Source organism: Callorhinchus milii, unplaced genomic scaffold (genome assembly GCF_018977255.1).
Source record: "Callorhinchus milii isolate IMCB2004 unplaced genomic scaffold, IMCB_Cmil_1.0 Scaffold11, whole genome shotgun sequence".
Classification (NCBI taxonomy): Eukaryota; Metazoa; Chordata; class Chondrichthyes; order Chimaeriformes; family Callorhinchidae; genus Callorhinchus; species Callorhinchus milii.
Window position 1 is genome coordinate 15120603 of NW_024704752.1, and position 26688 is coordinate 15147290.

Consider the following 26688-nt stretch of genomic DNA (forward strand, 5'->3'; position numbering starts at 1 on the left):
GCGCTTTGTACCCAGCTAACAGGATGTTTTTACAAACAGCCCTAAAATCTGGGTGATATTAATCTGACATTAATGCTTACATCCTTGAAATGACAAGTCACTAGGTTTATCAAGCAGTCCTTTCGTGGATAGGAAAAATCTCCATTATGTTTCCAGCACCTTTGACCCCAAAGTTTATAAATTCCATTATTATGCCTAGCCCAATTTGAAAATAGCTTCTTCTCCGCAGATATTATTCACTCAGCCTCATTTCATTAAACCTGTTTTAATACCAGGCAAGCCTCCCTCATTAAACTGATAAGCCTCCCTCTACATAATGTAATTCAATTGTACAGAAAGTGTAAATAGACAAATCGTTTTATCATCAGGTTTTGTTTTTATATAAAAATACACAATTATAAAGAACTGTACAATATTTGCTTTGCTCATTTCATGACAATCCTTGGTGAAGATGTGATAACATTGGTTGACTTGAAGGTAAAGCAAGCCTGACAGTGTGTACTGAACCTATTCTATAATGCTAAACCACTTTTGGGCAAATGACTATGCCTGTTAAATGTACATTCAGTTCTCTTACACAATTGGACTTAAGACTCCTTCGAGCCAAGTCTATCAGGGTAAGATGCTACAAAACAAAATCATCAGACAGTCAAGACAGCAAGACCAGTTCTTTTAAACTGCTTAGTATGTTATTTAGGAGGGCCCAATAATTGCAACTTCCAGGCTGAAATGTGGACATACGCTGTTTTTCTCTTAAGCACCTCAAATCTCTTAACAGATGAAATAACACACTGGTCATTCAGTGGGGTGGCACAGCTTAACAAGATCACAAATAGTTTTTATGTTAATGAAATATTAAAAAATTCCAATAACCGACAAAAACCATTGCACTTGTGAAACTCCACACTGGCTCAAGGCTCATGACCTATACCGTTGTGTGGAAGGGTACACATTTGTGTTCAGAAATTGCCATAACCACAACTCAACTGATCTTGCAGGCTTCAAGTGCAAGTAAGGCACTTCTCCAGGGCTGTGGTGTGTTCATGAGTGGGAATATAGAGGGCTAAAGTTTGTACAGTGAAAGATGTTGTTGGCAAAGATGCTGTTGAAAAAGCCCTGTACTTTCATGCTGTATATTTTGAAATCCTACATAACACTGCCTTGCTGTATTTGCATTTCAGCCACAAAGCAGACAATACATATTCTGTGAAGCGCTTTCAGATGTCTTGAAGACTTGATAAGGCGCTGTATCAAATGCAAGTATTATTTTGCTAAACTGTAGTTCATTTCCCTTGAGATCTATCTTTGTGTATTTTGCTGATCTATTGCAATGATGGTCCGAAGCTGAAATCTAAGCTTCAGTACACGATGGATCTTAAACAACAAATACCTGAAGGAAGCAAAACTTTGTCATTGAGCAGTAGGATTTAGATATTCACGAGCATGCTGCCTGAACCCTCTTTTTATTTTTAAAGTCAGTGCTGTATAATACTCTCCCAGAGATCCATTATGTACATCTTCAAACAGCAGAATGGTCTGCTAAGTGTTCAGTTTTAGGAAATATTTCCTCAAGCAGTACAAATTTATACTGCCAGTAGAAAGGATTGTAAAATACCTCACATACACTGATCAATGCAATGGGATGAGCACACATCAACTGAAGAGCTTAAAAATTATTTTAGGATAAGATATTAAAAATATACAAAGTACAAACTCCATAATCCTATCCATCATAATTGGAGGGAATCTCAGTGGATGGCAGACTATAAAGATCCCTTTTGAAAAATCATCTGAAGCTTTCTGCGTTGAGCACCCCTTCGCCATCACAGTACTATTTAACCTACCCATTTAAAACCAGTAATTAAATACATTTTTAAATAAACCCGCAAAAATTCTGGCAGACGAATGGAGCATGGATAATGAGATTCCACTGTAGGCTAATTATAATCCATTTAGAAATGAAAGTGGTTGTTTTGCATTGGAGACGTTGTTAAGGCGACAACCTAAAGTCAGATACAATAAAAAAAATCAGAAAACATTAACATTTACATAAAAAACATCACTGGTACAATTAGGAATTCAATTTGAAGCAGCAATGACGCACACAATTTTAGGATTTCTCCCAATAAAAAAAAAAGTCCACAGACTCCTTCTATTCTCTTCGACCTGAATATTATTTTTCTTAAGAAAGTCAAATGTACTTTCATGAATCTTGCCAAAGGAACAGTGCCCTGGATTGATGATTTATGTCTGTGTGCAAATGCTTTCAATTTGCTGAGTTCCAAAATGCACTTCATGCAGTTTCCTAATTCATCATTTCTGTCGGCTTCTGTTCCTTAGCGGAGAAGATCAAGCGCTGATGGCAGTCACCACGGTTTGATTCCACTACTTCACTTAACTCGACACTGCCAACTTCGCTTTCCAACGGATTCGAGTTGTTGCCCGATACATTTCTTCCGCAACAAAAAGGAGCCTAAAATAATGAAACAAGAGGATTGATAAATAAATAACAATACTTGCATTTGACATGGCGCCTTATCACGTTTTCGAGATCTCTCAAAGTGCTTCACAGAATATACTGTGAAGTGAATTGACTGTATATTTTGTGATCGTAAAGCCACACCTGGTGCCTTGGCTAACAAATCGATTAGTGCTCTGGGACGCTACCCCGCGTGGAGGATTCTATATAAATGCAAGTAGTAGTTATTGTAAGTGGTCAGCCCCGATGGGGTAGTGACTAGAGCTGCACCTAATACAACAGGAGCTCGCTGGTTTGAATAACGGTCAATGACAATTCTGCTGGTCTTTGGCTCCGGCTTTCTCAGTTGGGGAGTTAGTTTCTTGATCTGGTCCCTTCACAGAACCCTATACTAGTTGTGTGCAAGTGTGGCCTCCAGGTGGGTAGACACATCCTCTAGAGTCGCTGCCAATGTTAATTTATATTAAAAAAACTTAAATGATAAAAATTTTGTCCAAACTCTGCAAGATTTGTAGTGTGTAAAACTAGGTTAAAGGTGCTTTTTTCTAAACCAAAATTGGTTGTTGAAAAATATGCCCTCTCAAATTAAATTCAGTTCCATACACTGATGCATAAAAAAAGTGGAAAATGTTTGATTGGCTTGGACTCTATAGCCAAAAATTAGTGGAAAAACTGTATAAAAATGACTTTGTTGCAATGTATTATGAGTACGGTAGTACTTACTGCAAGATTAATGGCCTTTGGTAATTCACCAGTCTTGATCCATGGATGAACCTCAGAGATCTCCTTCTTTTGTTGTTCGGTAAACCTGGGTTGGTTTTTCTGCATCATTTTCAGCTTCTCTCGGTCCTCCTTTAGGATCGATTCCATGTCCCTGAATTCAAACATTACGATACACATTCATTTAATGCATGCATTGCAAGGCAAAACAGCAGCAATATACAAATTGTCATGTTTCTGCAGCCTTAGACTTTTCTGTTAAATTCCTATTCTCTTTGCTCTAGCCCCCCCCCCCCCACCACCCCCACAACTTGATTTTGTGTGTTTGGAAATTAAGACACTACATTAGTAATAAATTAAGAAAAAACATTAGTAATACATTGGGTATAGGTACCCTTGTAATGTTCAGAGATAAAGTGAAAATTTAGTGGAATACACATCAACTAAGAGTTACGCAAATGAGGGTTTTTAGAAACAGCATTCAATAAAATATCCAACTTAGTTTTCAGCACTCACCTGGATGGAAGCTGATAACTCATCATGACCTCCTCATCTGTATTTGACATTGTTAGCCAAAATGGGCCTTGGAGTACACACTTCATAAACTGTTTATTTTTGGCCGAATTGGTTCTCACTTTCGACTTGTGGTCATTCTCAGAGGAGTCGATACTTCCAAAATAATTGCTGGTGTTGCTTAATTGGCTACTTCCTACTTTAAAAAAAAAGAGAATTGCATCAGAACTGAATACAGATACACCCTGCAATACTGCAGTCCACTCCCTAATCTCAGCATCGAGAGAGCAAACCTCTCCCATTAACATAGTTTATAGATGATTGTGTTGGTGGTTATGTTGTTTCAGTGACAGGGATTTTTGCAGACCCTGGTTACAAACTCCCCCATTTGGTGACCAACAAGCAAGGACTAAAATGGTCTTTCTCCCTCCAACAGAGAGGATGACCTCCCAGCAACAGAGAGCCCATACATCAGTGGTGGCCAATCTTTTTGGTCGGCCGACAAAATAAGTTCTTGATTGACTATTTCTTGGGCTGTAGGTTGGCTGGCACTGCCTTACATAATCCCAGTCCCATTTTCAAACAAACACGAATCTCAGAAACAATCCTGTGTTATACAAGAATTCCTACCTGTGTCCGTACCAGACATTCCACATCTATTGGATGGAGATCCTGAAGAAGTTGACCCAACACTCACTGAATCTGCAGAACCAGTACACGAATGACTATCCTCAAGTAATAGGGCCAGGAGGTTAGTGGAAGTGGAGTGGGTATCACTATTCTCAGGTAAATCTGCAAATCCGACCTGGAGAGAGAACAAAATGAAATTCTAATTTTTTTTCTTGCAACGACCTTTAAACATTCAGCCCCGGCATTAAAAATCTTCGCACGACACAATTAAACAATAGACAATTCATCAGTAAATCAAACTTATGGAAACAGACAGTAAGGGAAAAGGTTTAAGAGAAATAAAAGTGCAATCAGAGAAAAGTTTGCTGAACAATTTCATGTGGGCTTTTAAATGGAAGCTTATTCCAAATATAAAATTACTTACATTTTCTTTCGTTGCAATGATATCTGTATTCGTAATGTTGGTTGTTGCTACTCTACCACACAGTCTATTTTCTTCAACAAATGCAGTTGTTTCTGGTTGTTCTAACACCATAGGCGTTTCTTCCAATTGTAGCAAGTTGAGCTGCAAAGGTGAACTGCACCTTGACTGGAATAATGGAGGTGACCCTTGTACTTGCGGTTCGACAGAGAGTGGGGTGGAGCAACATGATGGTGCAGGTGTTTTCTGAGTATCTGCTGGTGGGTCAGGTCTCGCTGTGAACTGTGGTGGGCATTGGAATGAACTCGGAGGAGAAAACACTGTTCGGGGTGGGAAGGCCGGTTGTGAAGGGAATGCAGAATTACCAGCAAAGAACGGCTGGTGTACAGAATAATTCATCTGAGGGAACATATAGTTAGGGAGCACGTATGCAACCATAGGAGCTACAAAAGGTGCAGAGAACGGTGTTGGCTGCATTGTGCGGTGAACATCCTGAGCATTTTCCACAAAGCTGTGAAGAGATGAGTCAGTAACAGAAGGCATGGATCCATGTGTAGGAAATAGTGGCAGTGGATATGTTGGCAGCAAAGCTGAATATCTGGGTTGAGAGATATCAGTTGGCAACCAAGAGGGAATTCTACGATGTTGATTGGTGCCAGAGAAAGTACTCTCAGAGGATTCCTGCTGCTTCATGCGTTTCAATTTCAGCTTCTTATTCTTTCCACCTCTTTTGTACAGAGGTTCTGCACTATTCCAACCAGTTTTATACCCGTGAGTACCTAAAGTGCAAAGATAAAGGTACAAATGAAAAACATTCACACAATTAAATTAAATCTCCAACTCTGCCAAGCTTTCCAATAAGGAACTAAATTAATTTTGCAATCTAAAATAAGTCACATATTTAGGATAGAAAGTTTATCACAAGCATCCTGGAAATGCAGGATTGCTTACTCTGGTGGACATTTTTTTCTTTGGTCCAACTCAGCATTCGAACAAATATATCCCATCCCTTCGACTGATAAGTACCCAGAATATAGGGCTTGAATTACATTGTTGAAACTTCATCAAATTACTAACCGCTACAGGGCTGGAATATGTTGTAAACTTTCTATCATACTTTCCCACAGCAGGTTAAGTTTCTTTTTTGGGGGTTACGAAAGAAACTTAACCTGCTGTATTAAGATGTTATTTTATCCAAAGTTATATGGTTTAGTAACTGGCGTTGGGTTGGAGGGTGGGGAAAGAAGAGAATCAGGGATTCCTTACCATATTCTCCAGTAAACCCTTTATGCCGTTCCTGTAGATATGACTTGCAAGGAGATTCAAATGCTTTTAGCTTACTAAGCTCCTTGAATTTCCTCAAGAACACCTGCTCTTCATTCTGGGTGTGAGCAGCTAGTACTTCCTTGGTAAGGCCACGTTTCTTGTACTGTTCCTTCTCCTGGTTCACAGATACACTGACAAGTGGTGCAGTTGGAATCGCTGCTGAATCAGCCATTGCAAGCCCATCCTCCATCAGAATTTCTATTAAATTGAGAGAGTGCAAGGATGATTATTAATATTATAAAAGCAACTTGTCAAACCTTTACACTTTTGCATCGGAAAGTTATTTGTGCCAGCTAATTCTACAACACCATTAAAGTTGCTTTGACATAATGGTGTTGAAACTGTACGTTAGTGAGGAATCAACAGCATCCAAAATTTCTCAATTGTGAACTTCACAATGTGCCATCCAAGGTTTTGGCTAATGGTTTCCATAGATGCCTTTCTAGAATTAAAATGCCATACCTGGATCTGCTTGTGGTTTCTTGTCTCCTACATGGACAATAGTGCTCCTGTAACTGCACTGGCTGGTGAACGATACAATACTTTCTGCTTTTCTTGGTAAAGGCAAGTGTGTCAGTGGAGCAGGTATCTCTTTTGTAGGGTTCAGTGGAGTTTGGACAGTCTGATGTGACAGCAGTTCTGCTGTTGAAACAAAAGAATAATCGGTTATTTTAAAAACAAAACATTGCGGGGTGTGAAGAGATGGGGAAAAACACCATCAGCCACTCATTAAAGTACTTAATAAGCACAAGGTAATACAAAATCTTAACAAATTTCACTTCTTACTACTGAGTCAGTTCGGATAAAACTATTAAACTTTCAGTAAAGTCACAAATGTCGAAAGTCACGTCAACTGAAAGATAGTTACCTTCAGACACCTGCATGCTTTCGTCAGGAATACGTTTCTGTTTGTCCTCAGAGTTTGATGATGGCTCACTCTTACTTTTCACGTTGCTTGGAACATTGCAGCTGTCCAAATACCTGTAAATGCAAAACAAATCATGATTTACAGAGTGGTACACAATACAATCACAGTAAATCCACACCTTTGAAATACGATACAACTTCCGCAACTCAGAATTCAGTCTCTTAATCACCTGATTACACTTTCCAAGCAGTTGATTTGCTGATAAGAATATACTGATGATTCCTTGCATCTCAAGTCTTCGAAGAATGTACTCCTCAGGACATTGCTGTTTACGGCATTCTTGGTTGCACTCCCCTTCAAATCTTTGGTCTGTACATTTATTCCTTTCTGTTGCGCTCCTATAAAATATTGCATTTCCCAATTAGAGTAAGCTTTTGTAAATTTCTCAAGTAGGGAACAGTATTTTTCTTCAGAAGCAGTAAGCCTTTAACATATGCAATCACGTGGTCTGTAGCTCACACATTCTAAAGGTGCTTTGTTTACATACAATCCATTGTAAAATGTTTTATGAAAAGTAATTTCGGAATTGTACAGTACACATCAAGCAGGAAGCTTGCAAACTGTGCATTGTGAAGAGTCCACAGTGGAGAATGTGCCTACAACTAAATGACCAAGTTCATTTGTTCATCAATCCTTTCTGCATAATGGTTTTGTAGCCTTTCAATTTGCCAACTTACTTGGAGAAATTGATAGCTGGAATAGCAACTGAAATTTTGGGAAATATGTTACACATGCCTCACTTATAGAGCAGGTCTATGATGAACCTATGCTGATTGGAAGCACCGAACGAGAACAGCAACACATTGTCCACAGCCGATGAGTTACAATGAGGTTTATCTGTAACCAGCGTTTTATTGATTGAAATGTTCATGGTTTGTGAACCACTGCAAGGTTGCTGTTTTTTCTCTTCCTCTCGCCAGGCTGGGGACACAGGCTAATTTTAGAACTGTCTCTCTGCCCAAGACGAGATACGTCAATTGTTCATTAATATCTTAATTCCGATAAGCGTAACTATCGTCATCAGTACCTTAAGCCCTTTTTAACCTCATTGAAAGCTGGCTCAGTTACCAGCCTCTTTGTTAAATACAAGGAGAGCAGCTTCAATGAGGACGTCATTTTAGTTGTGTGAGCTCCTTCAATATCTCCTCTAAGCTAGTGAAGACTCTTTAGAGAAAAACACCTCTAACTCAAAGTAAGGTAAATACTATGAATAGTAACGGTGATATGAATTGTAATTTTTATTTCCAAGATGTTACGGCATAGGAAATCAATCAAACCTTCAAGATACCCAGGCTAAAATTTTTCATTTAGCAATTCTCATTTGTATTAGACCTTACATTTGAATTCAACAACGACTGCAAAATGATTGAGCCATTACCAGATTTGTGTCTTCGTTTTGCTCTGCTCTCAATGAATACTGCTTGTCCTTGGTTCTTGATCAGGTGCACATCCTTACAAAGCTTCTGAAACGTCATCTGAAAACGCAAAGCCACAGAGAAGAATTAAAATAATTATCCTCTTATTAATATTATTATTATTATTTGTTGTAGGGAATTTCCTTGTCTCTAAAATTTAGAACAAGTCTAATTCTGATTTCCACTTTTACTGCCTGGTCTGCAAAACGCAAATCCAGATGCTTTTAGAGTGATTACATTAATATGACGTTATTAGTAAAAGCTGCAAACCGATTGGTTTCATCTATAAGCTACACACATGGAAATGATTTAAAAATCACTTTGTTTGCACAAGCTACAAGATCTGATGAAAGACAACTTACAGGGCTGACTCTGCTGCATTCTTCATTGCCATTACTATCACTGGAAGAGGCGATGCTCATGAACTGTCCATAAGATCCATTACTGCCTAAACTTCCATAGCCACTGGAGCCTTTTTTGTAGACGGGCTGAAAAGGAATTAAATTTTTTTTTAATTCGTGTTCAATATATAAGGAGGTCTCAAACCGCTAAGACAAAAAAAGAGTTATTTCTTCTATTTTGCATATAAAAGCAACATTTCCCACCATCTTTATACTCTGTGAAGCGCTTTGAGACATCTTGAAAACGTGATAAGATGCTATATCAAATGCAAGGATTATTGTTATCTTAACATAATAAAAAATGATTAGTATTAACACAAATGGAAGTAAAATTTCCAACACCCATTACTCTAATAATATATTTCCTTCCTTGTATTACATACTGCACAAGTACAATGTGTGTACATCACTAATGAATTATGAGTAAGACAAACACAAACAATAAGCTCAAGTACACCATATACAATAATTTTATAGTTATACCTGCAGTAAAAGTTTATGAATCTGTTCAGTGATGGTCTGTATTTCAGAATCTGTCATCTTCACCTCAGTTAATCCAGGGGAAGGGGTAGCAAATATATCTTCATTCAAAGGACCTCTATATATACACCGGAGGTTAAAAGTATTGCAGTGTTTAATACCTCTTTCACAAAAACAACAACAACAACAACAACAAGATTCCATTTATAGAGCGCCTTTCACGTCAGGAGGACGTCCCAAGGCGCTGCACAGTTGGGTCATGACCCGAGCAGGGGGGAAATGGTCAGGGTGAGGGGAGGGAAGGGAGGGAGAGAGAGAGGAGGGGGAAATGGTCAGGGTGAGGGGAGGGAAGGGAGGGAGCGAGGAGGAGGAAGAGAGTCGAGAGGGGAGCTGAAGGCACGGTCAAAGAGAAAGGTTTTGAGACCGGCCTTGAAGGAGGAAAGGGAGGAAGCAAGGCGAAGGCACTGGGGGATGGAGTTCCAGAGCCTCGGGGCTGAGAGGCTGAAGGCCCGACCACCGATAGTAGGGCGGTTGGGGCGGGGGACGTGGAGCAGACCGGAGCCAGAGGAACGGAGGGTACGGGCAGGTAGGTAGGGGGATAGTAGGTTGGAGAGGTAGGAGGGAGCAAGGCCGTGAATGGCCTTGTAGGTGAGGATGAGGATCTTGAAATCAATCCTCTGGGGGATGGGGAGCCAGTGGAGGCGAGCGAGGGTGGGAGTGATGTGGTCCCGAAGCCTGGTGCGGGACAGTACACGAGCTGCAGAGTTCTGAATGACCTGCAGCTTGTGGAGGGAGGTGGCGGGAAGGCCGGCGAGGAGAGAGTTCCCATAGTCCAGCCTTGAGGTGACAAAGGCGTGAACCAGGGTTTCAGCAGCGTGAGGGGTGAGGTAGTGCCGTAATCTGGCGATATTCCGGAGGTGATGGAAGGCGGTGCCAGTTGTGGTGCGGATGTGAGGGAGAAAGGACAGCTCAGGGTCGAACAAAACGCCGAGGTTCCTGACTGGCTTTGAGAGGTGGAGAGTGCAGCCTTGGATGCTGATGGTGTCAGCGCCTGAGGTGCGGAGGCGCTGACGTGAGCCAATCAGGAGGGCCTCGGTTTTTTGCACGTTGAGCTGAAGAAAGTTGTCTCTCGTCCAGGACTCGATGTCGGACAGGCAGGCTGTCAGGACATCGGTGGTCGTGGAGTTGAGAGTAGAGGAGGAAAGGTAGAGTTGGGTGTCATCCGCATACATGTGGAAGTTAACCCCATGTTTGCGGATGATGTCACCAAGGGGGAGCATATAGAGGGTGAAAACAACTTCATAAAGAAAAACTTCTCAAAGCACTTTACAGGGAAGGTGTGGATGTACACAAGAGGAAGGTGGCATGTTCGAAGACGTAGGCTTTAAGGAAGCTCTGAAAACAGGGAAAGATTGGGCACGATAAAGGGATTACGGGGAGGGGAAAAGGCATAGCGGCTGAAAGCATGCCAGCCTGCACCAAACTTTTTTTTATATAAAGATGAAACACATTGGTCATGAGGTAAAGTAAAACATGATCACTACAAAAAGGAGAGCGTGCAAGAGAAGGGAACACTAAGGATATCCAAAAATACTTACGTTCGGACTTTGTGCCTTCCGATGATGAAAGACACTTTTCTGCTCCAAGGATTAACAAAGCTTGACCAACTGGTGTCAATCGTGATGTATTCACCATTGTGAGTGCAGAATCGGAGAGGTGAATGATCGAAGGGTTGTCCAGCATGTTTCAATACTGAAAGAGCACAGAACCTAGAGTGAGTACATTCAATGAAGACATTCTCTACAAAAATAAAAAGGTATGAGCAGCAAACTTACTTTTCTTATGAATGCCCAACATCAAAGATCGATCGCCTGGGTGCAGATGCATCAGCACAGCAGTGCCTATCAGATCTTGGGGCAAATATCCCAACAGAGGAACAGCCCTTTGAAAAGACAAAAAAAAAGTTTTAATCAACCAAGTTATGAAATACTGTACTTCACATTAAATAATCCGAATTGGAGACGATGGGTAGAATGGTCTTTTCCTGCGCCATAAATTTCTATGATTCTAAATTTCTATATTAATTGCAGCTAAAATAAATCCCTGTTGATTAGGTATCTTTTAGTTACTTTGTTTGCTCTTCTGTGAGTGAGCAAGTAAAGCAGACATCCGGGTCAAAAAATACGTAATGATTAGGCCTGAATTATTCAATCCTTTTTACACAAGTTTAGTAAAATTGTACAAAGTTTGTCCTCCAGGAGTGCATTGCTAAACCAAGCTTTCTATACCATTTTTATTTGTCATCGACAGAATATCTACAAACTTGGGAGAGATTTTGTGAGCTGTAATATTTGGTTATAAAGCTATTGTGAATTAGATTTTTTTTTCAAACCTGCAATCAGCACCATTACTCATGATCTCAAATGGTTTTAAATAATATCATAGCCAACATGCACGAAAGGCCAACAAAAATACACTTCACATACCTCTCGTCAATATCCTGAAATATGCAACTTGGTGTGTGAGTGGTGGTGAAAATACGCTTATCAAGGGGAATCCTCGGTGCTGGAAAACAACGTTATTTTCATTAAAGCTAGCAAACAAAAATGGAGCTATGTTACGTGTTTGCATGATAATATGCAAGCGCTAAGTTGTTTGAAACTTACCTTCATATCCAGAGTGTACTCTTTCAGCAATCAACAGGCAACAGAGCTCATCTTCAACATCTTCTGATCTCTGTACGTTGGTAAGATAAGGCGTCATGCGAAAAGGATAGTATTGAATACTTCCATCACGTTCCCAGCCTCCGCTGTGAATCAGAAGCCAACAATAAGAACACAGGCCAGGACAACAAAAGTACCAACACAAAAACGAATGCAGGGCAACTTGCCAGTTCTTTGGTACTCACCTCATGCGGCAGAAGAAGGACTTTTCCAGTACACAGTCTGGAGGTGGTGAACCTGAAAGGCAGATAGCTAGAATAAGAAATTGGACACCCAACAAAAAGAGTTAATGCTACACTGATTAATCCTATAAAAGCTGTATAACTATGTTGGGGACAGGAATGAAGGGTTTCAAGGATGTGGATTAATAGGTGATCAGGCAGAGAGATAATTAAATATTCTGTTCAGGGTATCTGGCCAGGAATGAAGAGCAGAGATGGAAAAGATATTCCAGAGTTCTGCATTTATGCTGAATATTTTCCTCAAGAAACTAACTAGAGTAAAGTCATTGACAGGGCAGACTGCACTCGTCTTGAAAATCTGTCTAGGAAACCTGCTGCTGTAAAATGACTATTTAACAATGACGAATGCAATATAATACTGTAAAAATTTGCAATGTAGTAATGAACATTTACCTGCAGCAGTGCACACACTCCACAGGGGCAATTGAGATGGTGATGTAAAGGTGTAGAATACGCCAGCATCTTGCGGAGCAAGGAATTCTATGAACTTCGCATTTTTGAAGACATTCTTCTTGCAGTTCAGAACTGAAGCAGCTTGATCAGAGATGTATACAATCCGTCCGGTGATCAGGGAAATGGCGACAGCAAAGATATCCTGGAAATAGCCGCAAACCATTGGTAAATAAATGAGTTTTCTAAATTAAGTACTACATTTACCTCAATTTTTAAACAGTGCATATACAGCAATATGATTAAGGTGCAGCAAATAAAATAAGTCTTTTTTACACTTATATTTGTTTAACGTTTAAAATAGGCATGCATTTTACACTTGTACTACTAAGATTTATCTAGGATCCCAAACAAAGTACTGACTACACTGCCACCTGCTCATGTGCAAATACTAAAACAAAAGGATGAGTGAGCAGAAAACACTTAGATCAGCAGCATGGCTTTAAATTGCAACTGAGAATGCAGGTCTGCAACCTGTGAGCATGAAGACTTTCCCTGCCGAGGAAATGTTAACTTTAAAAAGGTTCACTTGGACCACTTACTGCATTTATCAAGGTGTACTCAGAAGTGATGCTCTCCATTTCTTCAACTGTGTAGGAATTCATACTCATGTTCAATCTGGAAGGTGGAGAGTCATCTTTCATCAGAAGCTTGTAGTATTCTTCATTGGCTGGAGAATTAAAAAAAAAACAGATGTTACTTGCACATTCAAAGCAGAATTATATGACAGTGTAGACTCAAATGCTTTTTTTTTCCCAGCCAGTCTTCGACCAGGTTCCTTTCTCACTAATAATAATACTTGCATTTGATATAGTGCCTTATCAAGCCTTTGAGACGTCTCAAAGCGCTTCACAGGATATACTGTAAAATGAATTGACTGTATATTTCTCTAATCAGTAGCTAATGATATTCTACATATTCCGCCAAGCGTGTGGTGATATGGGGGGGGAGAGAGAGAAGAGGGAAAGAACTGAAGGATTTGTACCTTCTCGTATCTAAAGAACACAAGCTTACCTCGGACTTGCTTTACACATCGCAGTGCGTACTTCAGGGTGTAAAGGGTGTTCGACTTTCCCCTTATCCTCTCAATAGGCAGGTGCATTTTTAACTCATTTACTGCTTTCATCAACTCTTTCTGCGTCCTCACCTTCCCAGACTGAGCATTGCTGAAAATCAAAAGAGTAAACTTAGAACTTTTGATTCCATAGCCTTTTGATTCCATCAAACTGTCATTTACAGACAAGGCTCACAAACAAAGTGTACGTAAGACAAACACCGACAAACAAAGTATTCCTTGGGGTTCTGCAATTAAAGTACACAAGTACACGGAGCACAGACTTTATAATAATCACGTATAACAACAACATTAAGTTGTAAGATGTAACCCGAGTATTAGGATGGCGGTACACACTGCAGTATTGTCTTAAAGTTTTAAGACTTTAGACAAAAAAAAATGCCAAAACAAATCAGTTTGGGAACGTAACTAAACATTAGATAATAGACCAGGATCAGCACCCACCTGCAGTCACTCGTTGAGGGATTGTCCGGGTCAGAGCTGGAGCTAGTCGGGCTAAACGCATTTGAGCTGCTATGAAGAGATGGACTCTGAGAATTGGAGCTAGTAATAAAGATAACATTTTGCATTATCCTTATTGCCATTATTGCTTCTCCTCTCCTGAAGGCACTGATTCTACCTGTATGATTGCATGGGTGTCAGGCTCTCTCCAGTCTCTCACCCTAGCGATTATTTTTCATTTGAACAATCCAGTCAACAACACTTGAAATTATCTTTCCCCATTAAACCAGTCTTTTTTTACAATAATAACTAATAGGAATAACTTTAAAATCTATTAATTATATTTAAAATATCCTTGCATTTGATATAGCGCTTTCACGTCTTCGAGACGTCTCAAAGCGCTTCACGGAATAGACTGTAAAGTGAATTGACCGCATATTTGTGGGCGAAACACAGCTGCCAATTGCACACAGCAGTGTCCCACAGACAGTCGTGGATTGAAGTGACCAATTTTTTTTCTTGAGGGATTATTATCAGGTGGGTGGAGTAAGGGAACTTCCCCAAGGTTTCGCCCTGCCGGGAATCGAACCCAGGTCTTTCGCTTGTGAGGCAAGCGCTCCGACCACTGAGTTGCAGGACTCCTAATTAACCAAATGATAACCACCTGGTACTTGCTTAAAGATCTAAAAATATTTATTTTGATCCATTGGTCTGTTAAACTGATGTAGTTGCAGAACAGCCAATGCAATTCCATGACAAAAGCAGTGCAGGTAAGTGAAGCTCAATACCCAACAGCTGAGCTCACTTGGGACACATACAAGTTGAAAGGATAATCTTAACATTCAGTCTCATATATATTATTTTGCTTACGAGCAAGAAATGTAGAACACGTTGCAACCAAATTGCTCATCGGGGTGGAATTATACTACAGCTGTCTGTCTACATTTTATTACATCAATACTACACGGGATGGAAGGAAGAGATTTGTCTCTCTCGGCTGTGATCAATTGGTTTCGAAAACTAACCAAAAATCATCAACTGTACTGTTTTGCAAGTTTTGCTCGTACACGCGTTCCAGAAACATCTCCGATACAAATTGCACTTTTGCTTTTGAAGCTAATACTGAAGTCGCCACCAACAGTTGCGGAACGTTACTGCAGTATGAAAAGGGGCCGAAATCCTGACAAAGCACATGTAGTACATGTGAGCAACAGCTCTGTGTTGTACAACCATGGTCACGTGCTCCTTTGATTGCTCCATGATCTAATACAGAGCATTTGCTTCCAAATGGCTCCAGAATATACAGAATTATTAAAGTCTATGCTTCTACCTGCACCTTTAGAAATAAAATAAACACATTTTTAGAAAAAAAGGATATAAGCACAATTCTTTCAGCTTGTTTAACCTGTAGCATCCTTCCCCTCCCCTACAAATCTAGACAACGGGAGAGTCAGAATTAATCATTCATTGTTCAGGCAGATTAGTTATATTTAAAATTCCTCTGTGTTCGAGTCGGCAGAAAACTATAATTTTATTTCTGAATATTTATTTAGGAGTACGTTCAAATACATGCACTTTTTACTAGATTTATACACGTTTCTCCAAGAAATGCAAATACTGCTTAATGAAACTGGATTAATAGGTACGTCATAGATCTTTAAAGATTAGTGAGCTGCTTAACACCATCGTACATAGTCTCTGATGTGCACAAACATTACAGCAGTGCAGAATAAAACATCACACCAGTGTAAGATAAAACAATTCCCATCATGACATTTCTGTTTCCCATATTCATGACGTCCCCACAACAGCATAACTGACACCAGTTGTCGTGCATGTGCATGAAGAAACAGAAGGGGTGGAGTTAATGTAAATGCTTGTGCCAAGTCGAGCTGTTTTGGCCCACTTGCACAGCAGCTTACTATTAACCGTTTCACTAGCGATCAGCCGAAATGTGAAACATTCCTTACCTCCTTGACGGTTAGTCCATAGAATTGGAAAAGAATAAGGTCATTCAGTGCGTTTCCACAAATGAACCAATGTGCCAATTTTCCTGGAGAACTCAAAGTAATATTGAGGTAATAAAATAGTATTTGCAGATGGATTGACAAGTGAACAGATAGCCACGTAACACAGCATAAACACCCCGACATACATACCCACATGCATAAATTAAGGAAACGGGGTGGCATAGGAAGGAGCACAAATTAATGTTCCATCAACTCATTACAGACCACAATTGTTTCTCACCATTTATTATTCTCCAAAGACTCTAACAGCAAAGCTGAATCATTTCCATTTTGACTGCCGCTACTGCTGGAACTTCCCAAGAATTCATTCCCGCTTGATCCATTGCTTGTCATCTCCACATCATCATCTGGTCTCGGATCTTGATTATCATCGGAATGAAGTGGCAACTCCGCTTGCTGGCGTCTAGATTCTGAATAATTCATTTTCTGGAATGCGACCTAAGGTGGATGAAAATGAGAAAACATGTCAGAAAACGTGGTCAGAAATATTTCACGTTTCATTTGCACAAATCTTGATATCAATGCCCTCCTGGGATGCACTGCCTGAAAAAGGGTGGTGGAAGCCGATTCGATAATAACTTTTAAGAGAGTAGATAATTATTTGGGGACAAGTTTGCACGGCTATGGGGTGAGAGCCGGGGAGCGGGACTGAATTGGTTAGCTCTTTTCAAAGAGCCGGCACAGACACGATGGGCCGAATGGTCTCCTTCTGTGCTGTATAATTCTATGATTCCTGCAATATTACTGTACACAGGACTGCTTTAGTTCCAATTTTGTTACAGGGAAAGAAGGAAAAATAATTGGCTTGGGCAGCTGACACATATCAAAATTCATCACGTTGAGTAAGAGTATCCAAACTAGACAAGATTCAATGTACCTGCGGTCAGGTATGTATAAACTATACATGGAGACTTCACCCCGTGTCTGAAATGCTCACTCTCTCCTGGAAGGACACACCCGGATTAACCGAGCAGGTTGAGGGGAGACCAATACTTGTTTACCAGATCAATTGCATCTTTTGTGACGCACGATTTGCAAACATTGGAAGCTATTTGAGTAGCAAGATTCGCAAAACAGATATTGAATCCCAGTGGCTTTAGGATTTGTAACAACCCATCTGACAAATCAAAGCACTTCAGAAATCCACAGAGAGCACAATTGACGCAATTGTTTTTACGCTGTTTTACTCCCCAATGACTTTATTATTTCTCTTTCAGAAGTTTACTACAATTTCTGGAATATTCAATCCATTTCAGATTTTGGGCATTCACTGTTTATCAATACGACTACGATCACTTGAAATGGTTCCCAGAACGTTGCTGCGTCCTTCATTTCGACCCATAATGACAGAATGACAGGAAAAAAACCCAGGGCTTGATAAGCTTCAAGCAATGTATGACACAAAAGTATTCCAACGCTCACGAACAAGAGCGTCGAACCATTTTAAGATACCAAAAACCACCTTGTGAAAGAAGAAGCAAATATGTGCTACTGTACAGGTGGTGATGCAGTCTTGAGCACCTGCACCCGCAATTACTGTATGCATTGGTCGCAGCGTAAAAAACACGCGTCATATACATTTATGTAACATCACTTTTTTTAAAAAAAAGGTAAAATCTAACACCTTTGCCCGAACAGTTACTCAGACTTTGATCGACAAAAAAAGACGAGACTCTCAGGTCGCTTCTTGTTTTATCCAATGCAACAGATTTTCCCAAAGCGCAGTCATCACCGATAATCAAATGGACCATCTTCTGATGGGGTTTTTTTTTTAAAAAAAAAAGAAAATATTTTAGGAGAGAAAAACTGATCAAAACATCACCTGGTCAGGTTAGCTGCGCACTCACCTGGGGGTTGCTTTGACCAAAGAAATATTTCACTTTGCCAATAAAAAAAAATTGCAACGCACAGCTCAGGGGCAGACGAACAGGAAGACTTCAGTGAGCGATCTCAGCGCTCTGAGACGCTATCCTGCCTGAAAGGGGCACTGTCTACACATGCAAACTGCTGCTGCTGTTGTTGTTGTTGTTGTTGTCGTTGTTGTTGCAGTACAAGTAACCTTTCGCAATGACAACAACGAAACAAAAACACACGAGAGCTGTCGATGCGTCCAAGACATCAGAGTGGAACACAAAGCACTCAAACCCTGACTGCACACTCACTCACTCACACTCACTCACACTCACCCAGTCACTCACTCACTCTCACTCATAGTCACTCAACCACACTCACTCACACTCACACTCACTCATAGTCACTCAACCACTCACTCACTCACACACACTCATAGTCACTCAACCACACTCACTCACTCACACACTCACTCACACACTCACAGTCACTCACACTCACCCACAGTCACTCACTCATAGTCACTCAACCACACTCACTCACTCACACACTCACTCACACACTCATAGTCACTCAACCACACACACTCGCTCACACACACACATTCACCCACACACTCACTCACTCTCTTGCTCACACACTCACTCACCCACACACACTCACACCCATTCACACTCAGTCAGTCACTCACACACACTCACTCAGTCACTCACACACTCACTCTCACTACTCGCTTACCTTTTGCTGTTTTACTTTAGCAATCGAACCCAAACACAACGGTGTTCACTCCAACTCCTGTGTGTCTGTGTGTGGCTGCTGGAGCTGAGAGGAGATGCACTGTGCACATGCCTTACAGTGAGAGAGAGAGAGACAGAGCTATGTTGTGCCTCTCTCTGTGTTACTCACTCACTCTGCAGTGTGTCCGCGCCCCTGTGCTCAGCCCTGAGCCGCTCCACACAGCCCCACAACGTGACAGCCCCGGGGAGGCCCCGCCCACCGCCCCCCCCGATTGGCTGCCGGCCGCGGCTGGGGCCATTGTGACGCGGCCGGCGCTCACCAGGCCCCGCTGCCCATTGGCCCGCGGCCGCCGCCCGTCGCGGCGACATTGTATCCCCTCCTCACGTGGAATCGAGTGTGCGCGGCGGCCCCGCCCCCCCCCCCCCCGCGGCTCAGGGTCACGTGATGCAGCCACAGCCCCCGGACCACAGGGCTCAGGTGGCCCGCAATGTGGGCTCGGACACGTGCTCCTCTCTCCCTCTCCCTCTCTCTCTCTCTCCTCCCTCTCTCCCTCCCCCTCTCTTTGCACTGTGTGCACAAAGGGAAAGCGGCGGAAAATACCGCACCGTGTGCACAGGGACAGGGATACACTGCACTGTGCACAGGGACAGGGGGGGATATACTGTACTGTACACAGGGACAGGGATACACTGCACTGTGCACAGGGACAGGGATACACTGCACTGTACACAGGGACAGGGGGGGATATACTGCACTGTACACAGGGACAGGGGGGGATATACTGCACTGTACACAGGGACAGGGATACACTGCACTGTGCACAGGGACAGGGATACACTGCACTGTACACAGGGACAGGGGGGGATATACTGCACTGTACACAGGGACAGGGGGGGATATACTGCACTGTACACAGGGACAGGGGGGGATATACTGCACTGCACAGGGACAGGGTACACTGCACTGTACACAGGGACAGGGATATACTGCACTGTACACAGGGACAGGGATACACTGCACTGTACACAGGGACAGGGATACACTGCACTGTACACAGGGACAGGGATACACTGCACTGTACACAGGGACAGGGGGTACACTGCACTGTACACAGGGACAGGGATACACTGCACTGTACACAGGGACAGGGATATACTGCACTGTACACAGGGATACACTGCACTGTACACAGGGACAGGGATACACTGCACTGTACACAGGGACAGGGATACACTGCACTGTACACAGGGACAGGGATACACTGCACTGTACACAGGGACAGGGGGGGATATACTGCACTGTGCACAGGGCAGGGGGGGGTACACTGCACTGTACACGGGGATACACTGCACTGTACACAGGGACAGGGGGGGATATACTGCACTGTACACAGGGACAGGGGGGGGTATACTGCACTACACAGGGACAGGGGGGGATATACTGTACTGTACACAGGGACAGGGGGGATATACTGCACTGTACACAGGGACAGGGGGGGGGTATACTGCACTGTACACAGGGACATACTGCACTGTACACAGGGACAGGGATATACTGCACTGTGCACAGGGACAGGGATATACTGCACTGTACACAGGGACAGGGGGGATATACTGTACTGTGCACAAGGAAAGGGGGATATACTGTACACAGGGAAAAGGGGATATACTGTACTGTGCGCACAGGGAAAGGGGGATATAGTGTACTGTACACAGGGAAAGGGGAGGTGGGGGAATACTGCATCGTGTACACACGTTGAGAGGGGCGGGTGGGGTGGGGGGAACACTGCCTTGTGTATATACGAGGGCTGGGGGGTGGGGGGGAGACTGCATTGTGTACACAGTCAGGAGGGGTGGGGGGGGGGGGGGGTTGGCGGGGGAGACAGACTCACCAGTAAGTTTTAAATCCTGATGGAGATGATCCTTTTGCTTTCGTTTGAAAGCGACACTCTCAAAGAAAGGGAATGTACTTGAACCCGTTTTTTTTTGACCCACGTTAACTCTTCCACTTGGGTTTTTTAATTTTTTTAAAATAAAAATAATGCATTCGAGAAAGCGATCTTTTAACCCCCCCCCCCGACAAAATCCCCCAACCCCCCCCCCCCCCCCTCCACCCACACCTCCCCTTGAGGAGATTTGACATTGGAGATTGGATGTAAGAAGAGCTCAGAACACTGAGGTTTCACCAACCGATGTCGCTTTCATGAAAGTGGAACCATGTTTTTATTGAAATGCGGGCAGTGATTTCTCTCCCCCCCCTTTAAATCGCGAGGATCGCATCGCCTGGCTTCGGTCAAACACACACGTTTATTCGCTCTTCGGGAGACTTCAGTAACATGATCAAGGCTTACAGAGCCTTTAGATGAAATACAAGCAGTATTAAGAGGCTGCTTTGGAGAAAGAAAATGCAACACCCATATTGCACTGGACAAGTTGCTGATCCTGGCGCCTTGTCTTTACCAAATAGGAGGAAGGATTAGGTTGTCTCCTTTTTTTTACAACACCCCCTGGGAGCTGTGCGCAGCTCCATCAGTGCCAGGAACAATTTTTCCTCTTCTCAATAAATAAACTCAGACAGGGAGTGACTGTAGAACTGCTCGACTGCGCAAAGCATCTCCCTGTCTCCATCAATCTCTTCAAACATGCCTATGGCCATCCGTACCTCACCCTTCCTCTATCTCTCCCTGGTTTACTGATCCCAGTATTTCATTTTTGCACATTAGTATAATGCACAAATTAATGTGGTGAATATTGTTTGTGACCGCTAAAGAAAAAACTATTTAAAAGGACTCACGAGACATTAACTTAATCTTACCTTTGTTTAGTATGGCAATTCCAAGTGTCGTGTTTAGCATTTTGTTCAATTAAAGGTAATTAAAGTTCAACGTCCGGAATAATCAAACATAGACTTTAAAACCAAACTTCAATTTGTGCGAAGTTTATTATTATTAACATTGGATATCTGCTATTATTGCTAAGGTATAAGCATGAGTCATTGGCTTGTGTACTCATGAAAAGCAGTGCTTAAAAATAACAATTCCAGTATGCGCCAGTATCTGGGATGCTAACCTTCGTCAGGGCCCCTCTATAAATGCAAGTTGTTGTTGACTCTCTACTGAACTACACATGCTGAGTCACCGCACTGGCCTTTGCCACGTTATATGATGTGAATAACAAGATTACATTTGCTGCATTTCGCCCCGTAGAGAGCGCGAACAAAACAAATGATGACATTTAGTTAAAGAAAAATTTCAAGACTGTAGAATCCCCTTTCTTACTTCTTCAATTCCAGTCATTTAAGATCGTTTATTTACACTGATCTTTACACAATGCCTGTGTTGGGGATCTTTCTATTTTGCAAGCAAGTATACACATCAGTACTCTCAAGCAAGATCCAGCATCAGTTAATGCAGAGCTTTAATAATATACCTTTTCTGCACTGCACTGATGCACACTAGAAGTCTGAACTGACACATTAGAACCAAATTCTACGAAATACCACGTTGTACCCATCAGCAGCTTCGTTGAAACTAAACACATTACTTTGAATACTTGAAAGCAGCAGATAGGAGACATTTATTCCTTAGGTCTGGTTCTAAGTTCAACATGAATAATGTACGAAAAAGCCCATTGATCAATCGAATAAATGTGAAATCAAACCTGCGTTCAACAACCACTCAGGGGACTAGAACAAAGTGACCTTTGTATAAGGTTAGCCTCTGAGTGAGGGTTCTTTGATGTGCAAATCAGGCTGTCTCTGCTATTCTAGGGTGGTTGCTGAATGGAGGTGGTCGCTTGAACAGATTTAACAGTATTATGTATTGGTTAAAACAAGCATTTCATTTTCCCCGAGGCAAGGGTTTATTCCCCTTCAGTTCTTCATTCCCCACATGTCATTCACCATTCCCTGATCAGCTAAAGAGAATGTTGTCACTGGCAAATACAATTACAGAATCTAACTGTTTTATTGAATTATTCCATATTGGATATCTCAGGGAGCATATCATTTGTTTTCTGAGTGAGAGCTCTTGCCTTATGAAATCACAAATATTAAATGTCTTGACAAATGCAAAAAACTGCAAATGCATATTTCACGTCTTGATCATTGAGTATTCTCATTGCATTAAATATTAAGAAACATTAATCTTCACAGAAATTAAGAAAGAAGGGAACATAACTTATTGTGAAATTAATTTAGCTTCTTGGCAGGTGAATATTACAAGAGATAAAGATAGTTACATAGCATTAAAATGACAGGAAGTCTTATTTAAAAAAATTAGGCCTCAATATGCATTTTTATTAAAGGTACAATGCTAAGGAGAGGTGGTTAAAATGGAGGGAGGTGTGATGTACGAGTAGAGGTAAAGTCAGGTGAATTAGAATAGAGAAGGCTCAAGTTACTTTAGTAATCAGGATCTACATAACCGAAAGATGAAGCAGGTTGATATGTCCTCTATATTCAGTCTCACTGATGGACTATAGTGGCTGTAAAAGGTAAATCTTAGATAAAATCCTGTTGAAAGTTTAGGATTAAACTGCTAATTACGCAACATTTGGGTCATCTATAGTTTCTATCTAGTTGACTTTTCAGTTATACCACTAAACTTTAGACAGGCACAGTGACCTGAAAGCAGAAATAACATAAGCCCATTCTGTGTTAGGTACAGTGTCTGGAGTAGCGATAAAAATAGTCTCATTTTGTCTACCTTTTTATTGTATAGATTTCTTTCTAAATGTATTTTGAAAAGATTAGTCCTGTAATAGAGAAAGGAACAGACTGTGACTGTATTATTCCGGGAACTGTGAGATTCAGGACTAAAATAGCAATGGCTACAGATCAGGGTTTTACCCAGCTGCATTGTAAAACAGCCTTCAGAGAGACAAGGTTTCCTGAAGGCACAAGAATAAATTCACATTTTGATTTTTTTCATGCAATTCTTTATCACATAGATCACATAGATCACGCAGAACAACACCAATTCTCTGACAACAAAGGCGTGGAAACAAATAACATTCGTAAAGCGCCTTTCACGTCATAAGGATGTTCCATGGCGCTATGGTAATAATGGCGCCATGGAATAATTTTAAAGCAAAAGAATGAATAGGGACTAAAATGNTTTTTTAACAAAACTTTATTTGCCAAGACACTTACATCACTGTTGTTGTTGCACATATACAACATGGAAACTGTATTCACCAATTTATATATGAACCACACACACAGAAGGATATAAACATCCAATCAGTATATAGCTAATACAACATTTCTATGCAATTCCCAGAGAGTTTGGTTTTGGGGAGGTGGGCAAGTGTAGTGGTAGATCCACAATGATCTCCGGGTTAAGTAACTTGGAACATAAAAAGAAACTTATGCAAAAAATATTAGGAATTACAATGGACTGTCTTTCAAGAGCAGAATGACTAACAAAAACTGCTCTAAACTGCTGCATTACACGAATATTTCAGGAACGTTGTCAATTTCAAAACAATTAAAATTGGAGTTCTGCCTGGCTGCTTATCTTCAGTTGTAAAGAATCTACCTCTAATGTTCCTTCCTCCATCTCCCTCTTGAAGGCACTGATTCATGCAAGTGTGGTCTGCTGTGATACTGACCCATTTCCAGCAACCCATCCAAGTACTTAGTGAGTGTTGGCTGAAAGAAAGTAACCCAGTTAAACCTAACCTGACCCTATCTTAATGTTTCAGCAGAGATCTCTTGATAGTATCCTGGCTCTCCTTCCTAACCCAGGAATGCTGTCATCAAATCACCACTCCTTATTACTTCTCCTTACTAGTTACTAATGGTTAAGATCAGCTAATTTGGCGCAGAGAGTCAGTTTCACTTCAGGAAGTGGATTTACCTGTTTGAGGACATTTTTTTCTTTAAAAGTTTCTGCTCTTTTCACTTTATTAAGAAAACTCATATGCTAATGAAAACACACGTGGGATTCATGTTCACCTGGAATACCTTTCAGTGTTGCTTATCCTGCAGTTATTTACAATTAAGCAACAAAAAGAGACACACAAACCATCAATAGTTATACTCAGTAACCAGGAGTAAGAATAGTCCTGGTTCCAAGTAGGACAAATGCAACAATTTATTCTTTGTGGACTGAAATTTATTTGAATATTTTCAATCCTATAATATGTAGAACATGTGCAAAATTAAACAAAAAAGTATAAATGAAGCAAATGTAAACCAACACCATCTTGAGGCATTTGATTTTGAAATGACACTATAATCCTTTTAAGATGACTTTCACTTTAGAAGGCATTGCAGGCTGCTGCTGAATGCAGTTTATTATTAAGGTAACCACAGCAATCTGCACCCCTGTTGAAAGTTGTAAGGCTTGGCGGCAGATTAGCTGAGGACATTGGCCTCTACAACCAAGAAATCTTTTTCAGCTGCTAGTCTTGAGGCCTTGGGAAGTAGCTAATCCATGTGTACCAATGCACTGGATCAGAGAGAGTAGACAGTGTGTTCACACCAACAATTTGTCACCCAATGACATGCCAGTCTTGAGTGTGTTGTTGGTTGGAGAAGAGATGTAAGGAAAGGAGACAAGTTACTGCTACGGCACTGGACAGAGGATATTGGAAGTAGTGACTCCCTGGTCTGCTCTCCTGAGGCTCACAGTGACTGTTTATTGAGTACCATCAGCAGAAGCTCAGGAACAGGTGACTCACTCAAAGAGGCAAAGTGGCATTTTGGGGGAAACTAAAATAGAAACAAGAAAAACATGGTAGAAAAGAAATAAAACTGCATCGTAAGGCTGTAGTATCTGTATACTTCTGGGAAATTGCAACTGTAACAAGTGTAGCTTTCTTCCAGTGTCTGTATAACCAAAGCTACTTTACAGTACACTTAGCAAATAGGGGTGCATGAATTCTCCAATTACAGTTTCAGAAAATTGCACATCACAGGTTGCTTAGGTCAAGATCTGGCAAGATTACACCATATGTACAATCACGAGGAGGGAAAATCAAGGAAGTAAACAATGGTCCAACAGTTTAAAAAATACAATATTCAATCAATAATGATTGTAGCAAAGATTATATCAATAGGGCATCTAGTGTAGGGCCTCTTAATATGAACACATCCTTGATAAATGACCTACAGCCCATGTAATGCAAGTGGATTGCGAAAATAAGGATACTGGTGCTAATCGCTGTGAAAGTATTCTTAAGCTGTGGCCTTCTAAACACGAACAAGATACAACAATCAAAGGGCACTGCAAACTGTTCAGAATTAGATCCCAGAATTTGAGTTGGATATTTATTTGTATAAGCGCTCTGAGACGCTATCCGGCGTGGAGGGTGCTATATAAATCCAAGTTGTTGTTGTTGCATTCCATTTATATTCCTCTTGGGCTCCGAACGAGCCATCACAAAGCAGCACATTTTATTTTTTAAAGAAAATTCATTATTTTTATTGACAGGACCAAAGCAAGCTGTTGCCTGGTTTCATGTTAGCCCTCTTCCTCTTCTCTCAAGTGTGTCACATTGGGCAGATGCTACCCAATGAGACTTGGGCTACTTCTGGAGTATAAATAGAGGAAGTACAACATTTCAAAGACAGTCTACAAGTCACCCACTCAGGGTGTGTAACACAGAAATCTTCGGTTTTCTGTTTATTAATAAGATATTTTAATTTATAACTTTGCTTTTGAATGTCCGAAATTTCATTTAACCACAAAGCAGAATGATGGCGACAGAGAGGTACACTTGTAAAACATTATTCTGGAGTCTCCACAACAATCAATCTGCAGTTATGGTATCCTGTGGTCCATGATCACTATAAACAGTATCTAAGTCGACACTGGACT

At 41.3% G+C, this 26688-nt stretch overlaps 1 protein-coding gene across 3 annotated transcripts; it reads right to left on the reverse strand.

Moving 5' to 3' along the window:
* Positions 1-1446: 1446 nt before the first annotated feature.
* Positions 1447-19066, reverse strand: per2 (period circadian clock 2). Of its 3 annotated transcripts, none has more exons than XM_042339180.1 (22): positions 19036-19066; positions 16495-16712; positions 13743-13894; positions 13271-13398; positions 12672-12873; positions 12222-12273; positions 11980-12122; positions 11800-11878; positions 11149-11255; positions 10912-11065; positions 9317-9431; positions 8795-8920; positions 8396-8492; positions 7187-7355; positions 6958-7070; positions 6552-6731; positions 6030-6287; positions 4767-5542; positions 4343-4517; positions 3716-3911; positions 3203-3353; positions 1447-2473 (listed from the first exon to the last, which is right to left on the reverse strand). In XM_042339180.1, the coding sequence occupies exons 2-22, from the start codon at positions 16695-16697 to the stop codon at positions 2306-2308; spliced, it is 3744 nt and encodes a 1247-aa protein (XP_042195114.1). In that variant the 5' UTR covers positions 16698-16712; positions 19036-19066; the 3' UTR covers positions 1447-2305. The 3 variants fall into 3 exon arrangements, with proteins under 3 accessions (XP_042195114.1, XP_007886150.2, XP_007886141.2); XM_007887959.2 differs by lacking the exon at positions 19036-19066 and adding an exon at positions 18864-18942 and having other exon boundaries at positions 3716-3908; XM_007887950.2 differs by lacking the exon at positions 19036-19066 and adding an exon at positions 18864-18942.
* Between the last annotated feature and the right edge of the window lie 7622 nt (positions 19067-26688).